Raw genomic sequence first — 6,923 nt, 5'->3', positions numbered from 1 at the left:
CTACTCCTTTGTTATTTTCTATCTCATAAATTGACAAGAAAAATCAGTGTTAGTGGAGCTATATTCTCTTAGTTGTGCAGACTAATGAGAGTGACAACAAGTGTGGTTGGACTATTGTATGTTGGGGGCGACAAGCTAGAAATTCTGCTGCACCGGAATTGATTCTTCTGCAGAGGCTTGAATCACTTTAAAGAAAGCAAGATATCCGTGCTTCAGTCCTCCATATTTCTGCATTATTATATTATTATTTTAACTATTTTATTATAGTTAATTTTATAATTGTTAAAATTATTATTATAATTATTGTTAATTTTGTTACTTAACATTTGTATTTTTGTTCTAGCGGAACAACATGGTGTATCGAGACGGAGGGAGTATCATCCTTGCTGTATATATATCTTCTTTACATAAATGATTTGAATTACAGTTCTTGAGGTACAGAATTCAATAAAAGAAATAAAAAGAAAAACCTCAAGAATTATTCATAAAGATCATGGAAGCTCAGGCCAACCAAACCCTGAGGAAGACCCTGCTTGTCATCAACAGTATCATTCTAGCTATAGGTAACTGCGGTTCCCCACTTCTTCTCCGTCTCTACTTCGTTAAAGGAGGGAAAAGAATATGGCTATCAAGCTGGTTACAGACCGCAGCATGGCCTATTACTTTCATCCCTCTACTGATTTCCTATGTCCACCGCTGCAAAACGGATCAAGGGCCCAAAAAATCCAAGCTTATTCTAATGAAATATCAAGTCTTCATCGCCACTGCTTGCATCGGCCTCCTCACAGGCTCAGATGACTACTTCTACAGCTATGGGGCGGCTCGGCTTCCGGTGTCAACCTCGGCTATTATCATTGCTACACAGCTTGCTTTCACTGCTTTATTTGCTTTCCTTCTTGTCAAGCAAAAGTTTACAGCCTATTCGGTGAATGCCATCGTCTTGTTGACGGTGGGATCGGCCGTTTTGGGCTTACATGCTAGCAGTGATCGGCCTAAGGGAGAGTCAAATAAGATGTACGTTTTAGGGTTCCTCATGATGCTCGCAGCTGCGGCTTTGTACGGCTTGATTTTGCCAATGGTGGGGCTGATGTATATGAAGGCGAAGCAGCCGATTACGTATACTTTGGTGCTGGAGATTCAGCTGGTTATGTGTTTCTTCGCCACTGCTTTCTGCACTGTTGGGATGCTCATAAACAACGATTTTCAGGTTTTCTTTCCACTCCATTCAGAAAACATAGATTGCATCCTGCATCTTGTTATTCGTATAATTTTGTTACTTTTCTCAATGTCCCAAAATAAGATTTACCACAAAATGAGAAAAAAAAAAGGAAGAAACAAAATAAAATTTCTTAAACTCCCAAAAAATAAAACAGAAAGAAAAAGAGTAAGCTGGTAAAATTCCTGCCACCCTATAATAGGAAGTTGTCACATGTAGTGTTGGAGGAAGGAATCGATTATCAAATTTGAGACTCGAAAAGATAAGATTGCCCAAACCAGTGAATATTTTGAACTAAAACATAATGTACGTAAATTGGGTTTAAGTAACTCATACTTGATTGGTACTAATCAGGAGAGGTTATTGAGAAAAAATGGTATTAAACGGACCAAGTATTATATACATTAGCCGTGATAAATGTGAGTTTGTGTATTTATGTAATAAATTCATTTTAAACTAAGATATATCAACTAATGCCCATTAATCAACTAATAGAAAATTTGTTTGAAATTGACCAAATCTCATTTCAATTGGTTTGCGAAAAAAACGAGCCAAGACAAATGGATTGCATAAACAATGAAAAAGAAAAAGAAAAAGAAAAAAAAAAAGGAACACTTAAGGTTCACACTCAACTACAGCGTCGGCTTTGATTTTCTTTGCAGGCCTGCATTGGTATTGCTAGTAGCATGACTAGGGTGGCTTCAGTCAAAATAGTTCGGCAGATCTGCCGAAACTATTTTAAATATCTTTAATTTTCCTGACGAGCTAGAGTTGAAAGACAAAATATCTTTAATTTTCCAAATCTCCAGGCTTATTGGAAGGACCCTCTTTCTCTCTCTCAACAATACATATATATATATATATGTACATGTATATATACATATATATATATGTGTGATTTTTTCTATTTTGTGTCCTCAAGGCACAAGATAAGCTAAGTAAAGAGTGCGAGCGAACCAGTATAATATTCAAACATTATCATCCATCCTCCAATCATGTAAAATTTACTTATAAAATCTAAATTCTTTTACTTATAAAACGGAATTCTTCCATACATCCTTATCCAAAAATTTGAAAGAAATGTTCCCTTTCGTGTGAACATCAATTAACTGCGTTTTCACTTTTTTGGGATTAGGATTGAGTTTGTTGAATTTAGAGTTTGTTAAAAACTCCAAAGATTGAATTTGTTAAATGACTGCGTTTTCACTTTGCAGAACATAAAGCCAAATGGCGAATAAAAGTCTTAAAAGATTGTGTTTAGATTAAACACCACTAAAATATGTCTCCACAGTCCACTCTCTCTCTAACATCATTATCTAACCCAAAATTTATGAAGTCTAGTGCCATGTTATTATTAATAAGGAAAACTGCATCTGGACCAGGTGCTGTGACAATGACCAGTCACAATCTTTCGAGTTCTGTAATGGTTAAATTATCATAATATTTTAGCTCTTTTCGTGCCTAAATACGTGAATGTGATTTACCTGGTTATCACAAATTTTCAAACGATATATAGGTTCACTTAGAATTTAAACAGGGTGTACAATTTAAATTCGTTAACGTGTTCACTCATAGGTTCTATTTTAGTGCAAATTGTCTTGAATAATCCCATCAACATTTTTGTACCGTTTCCACCTCTTCGAGTTGGTATACTAGATGTAACATTTTATTTTTGTTTAAATTCTTTAAGGGAGAGGGATGGCAAGGAATAACAATCATAAGAATGAAATCCTTAATCTAAACATAAATTAAAGGCACTCAATAACTTGATTGTATGTTTAATTTTCACAATCTGAAGTTACTTTTACCAGCGCCTAACATATTTCAACAATAATGTCTACAAAACTTTCAAAGCAGTTTAAATAACTAGAATTCATTTTCCTAGCTCAAACCTCCACTTAAACAATGCACAGGATGTGGATTACATATCCATATTCATATATAGGACAGTACTTGTATCACGGAGGCTGTAATTTTTAAAATCACACATACAGTATAAATGCATGAGATTTTAAGACATTGGGAGGGTGTTCATTTTTTAGAGCGAGGTATATTAATAATTGAGCGATAATGTTAGTATTATATTGAGGAATTGATTATATTAGAACACTGTCAACGTGTTTATAGACATCTATAACTTTGTAATCTTGATTTTTTCCTAATACATAATATAGGGTAACATTTAGCAGTGCCTAACATGCCATGTCTTCAAATCCAAGAGACACACACTCCAAATCTTTATTTTTGTCATCTCCAATTCAAAAGGAAACCAAAAGAAAAATCAATTCATACATAACCGTAAAATATGCAACTCAAGAGGAAAAGATGCAATTCCAAAGTGTTGATTCTTGTTGCTACTTTTAAAATTTGCAAACTAACATTTTCACAAGAACCATATATGCAGACAATTGATCATATAGAAAATTTACCAAACAAATGTAAATTATATTTTACCTTCCTGTGGTTTAGTATTTTTGTACATAACACCCCTTATAGTTTCAAAAATTATATATAACCCCCTCATGATTTGGTTTGGATTAAAATGTTAAAATAACGGAATTTGCAATACATAGCGGAGTTACCTAATATGTCAAAAATATCTCTACGTAAAGTTAAAAATTATTTATTAACCACAGGGGGTTATGTATATATTTTTAAAACCATAAGGAGGTTATATGATAAAACATTAAATCATAAGAGGGTTATATGGTAAAATATAAAATCATATAAAGTTAATGCGTCATGTATATTATGTTTATATATTTTGGTCACTTCAAGCATTTTAATTTTTAAACAAGGATTATTTTGACATTTTTAAAGATTCCGTTACGAATGATCATTTCCGTCACTTTGCTACTTTAGTATTAGAGGGCATATGTGTATTAAGGGAAAAATCAAAACCATCAAAACAAAGAGGAAATATACAAGTCTTATGAGGATATTGGATTTGCAGGAAGGTGTTTGTTTTAGATTTTGCATTGCTTCCTCCGTATCCTTATCCTCTTACCTTTTGGATCATATTGTTTTCTCCTGTTGGTTATACTTATTTATTTTTCACTACATAAGTAACTATTCATATTATAATAATCATAACTAATGTGCTAATTAATAGGGGGATAAACTTTTGATTTTTGTATTGGACATGCATTGATATCAATACTTACAAAGTAAGTTAGCCAAAACAGTTCTGTTTATGTTAGAATGTCTAATAATTTTGGCCCTATGGTATCTCAAGTGTTTTGCCAATACTTATCTTCTTATTCTTTTACAATTTAGTTTGTTTTTTATTTATGGTCAATTTGTTCTCAGTCCTACTCATTTTTGCCCCTAAAACAGGACCTTACTGCTGTGAATGTTATAACCCCGTTTGATAAGTGAGTTTTTTGGATGTTTGTCTAAAACTTTACTGTAACTTACTGTAGAAGTTTTAAAAAAAATTTTGAAATGTGTAATTTTTGAATATTTTGAAGTATACCGTTTAAAAACTTTGAAAAGTTTTTTGAGGTTACTGTAGCTACAATTTTTAAAAACTTGTAGCAGACAAACTTGGCAAAAAACTCAAGTGCCAAACAGGGCCATCATTCTTTTGCACGTATACTTTAGCAAATTTGGCTGACATCAATGCTATAATATGTTGCAGACAGTTCTGAAACTGGACCTAATGATTTTGGCCTTTAATTGGATCTCAAATGCTTTTAAAACACTTATATTCTTCATATGCTTTTTTTTTTCTAGTGGCAATTTGTACTGAGCCTATTTAATTTCATCTAAAACTGGACCTTACTAATGTGAATGCTAAACCATTTTATCTTAAACTTTAGCAAAATATTTAACATCAATGCTGTAACATTTTGCAGGCCATTTCTAGGGAGGCAAGAGAATATGAGCTTGGAGAAACCAAATACTACATTGTGCTTGTTTCTTGTGCCATTGTTTCACAATGCTTTTTCATGGGTGCCATTGGAGTCATCTTTTGTGCTTCATCGTTGCTATCTGGCATTATGATAGCTGTTTTGCTTCCAGTCACAGAAATATTTGCCGTCATTCTCTTCAATGAAAAATTCCAAGCAGAAAAGGCTGTTGCTCTTGTCCTCTCTCTTTGGGGATTTGTCTCGTACTTCTATGGCGACATTAGTAAAACCAAGTTGGAGAAGGAGAGAAAGGATGAGAGGATCATTCCATCTCAAGCAACAGAGATGACCTAGCTGGCGCTCAATTAAAACAATTAATGTTCTATATATCCTCAACATATGTAAGCTTGTCAACGTATGTAAAAATATTTATAGCTAGGCATTCCATTTTATGGATCATTCAAAATTTGGATGTTGCCCTGCTTAATAAACTCAAAGATAAATAATGATAAAAAAAAGTTTAAAAAATTGTGACTTTGATTATAGTTTTTGTATCAGTGGATCAATAGAATTATAGTTTTTTCCATAAATTCAGCTAGAGCTCCATATTTTTTTACTTTCATTTTACACAATTATCATATCTAAAGTAAAGGATAATAAACAAATCTTAATGATTTCTGTAGTATTATAGACGCTCCAACTTTAAAATTTACAAATACATAAAATTCTCATAATCGTTGATTTTTAGCACTTGAGATTTTTAAAACTCACTTGAGTGTCTAAAGATGGATGGTGTGGATAATTAAAATTTAGAAATAAGGATATAAAATAATGATGGCCTTGGAAGAATTAGTACTAAAGAATAGTGTGTAACTTTCAAATTCAAAAAGTCTATAACTTTCTTGTTTTACAATTTTTTTTTGAGAAATTTTGACTTCAACAGACTTCTCTCAATTATTAAATATGTATTTTAATATCAATTAACTATTTGTTTATTCTCTTGAATCTAACATTGTTCTCTCATTCATCATCTCAAAATTTGAAGTACTGATAAGTGACTAATTTATATAATAATTGAATGACATTTTATGTTATTTTTAGTCTCTTTGGTTATATTATTGGAAGAAAATGAATTATTTTGGCTATATTTGGGGGAAAATATTCTTAAGTGATTAAATGAGGTTTTTATCACTTTTTACTTGCATTTTGTGCATTTTGACAGTTTTGACACATTTTAGTATTTCGGCTATAACTTGAGTTACAGTGATCGGATTGAGATGATTCTTGAACCAATTTGAAGATAAGAAATAGATCTACAACTTTAGTGAAGACATTGAAATCCAGTTTGAAGGTTTTCCAGGTCAAAAATCCGAATTAAAGTAGCTAATTTCTATTAGTCAAAGCTGAAACAGGGCATTGAGCAGTCAAGGGTATGTCAGTCATTTCTCAGCCTACACAAATCCAAATGAGGTGATTCTTGATGCATTGGAAAGCTAACGCAAAGGGCTACAAGTTTTATGTTTTGATCAAGAGTTAATTTAGCTTCTATCATCAAGAAAAGTTCAGTTGAAGTTGAGGCAAAATCAGAGCAGAGCTGGAAATTGAACAGAAAATGCACAAAAAGGTCACTGTAGCAATCCGGCCGGATTTCTAGCCGGATTGTGGACAACTTGATTTCACCTCCAATAAGTCACATGTAATTTTAGACATGTGACAAACACTACCAACTGTAAGGGGAAAGTGTAAAGCCTCATTTCTTGACCACCTTTATCTTTATATAGCCAAAACAATTGCAAGATTGAAGTAGGGAGATACAGGAGAAAACTTGGGAGTGCAGAAATGTAGTTCTTACATCT

At 32.6% G+C, this 6,923-nt stretch overlaps 1 protein-coding gene across 1 annotated transcript; it reads left to right on the top strand.

The window, feature by feature from the left end:
* Positions 1 to 493: 493 nt before the first annotated feature.
* LOC113776734 (purine permease 1-like) lies at positions 494 to 5,421 on the top strand. The gene is made up of 2 exons (XM_027321798.1): positions 494 to 1,207; positions 5,074 to 5,421. Exons 1-2 carry the CDS (start codon positions 494 to 496, stop codon positions 5,419 to 5,421), a joined length of 1,062 nt encoding a protein of 353 aa, XP_027177599.1.
* The last annotated feature ends 1,502 nt before the right edge of the window (positions 5,422 to 6,923 follow it).

The sequence above is a fragment of the Coffea eugenioides genome, chromosome 7, assembly GCF_003713205.1.
Source record: "Coffea eugenioides isolate CCC68of chromosome 7, Ceug_1.0, whole genome shotgun sequence".
Classification (NCBI taxonomy): domain Eukaryota; kingdom Viridiplantae; phylum Streptophyta; class Magnoliopsida; order Gentianales; family Rubiaceae; genus Coffea; species Coffea eugenioides.
Note: the sequence above shows the minus strand (reverse complement) of the source record. Positions and strands in the feature narration are given on the sequence as shown.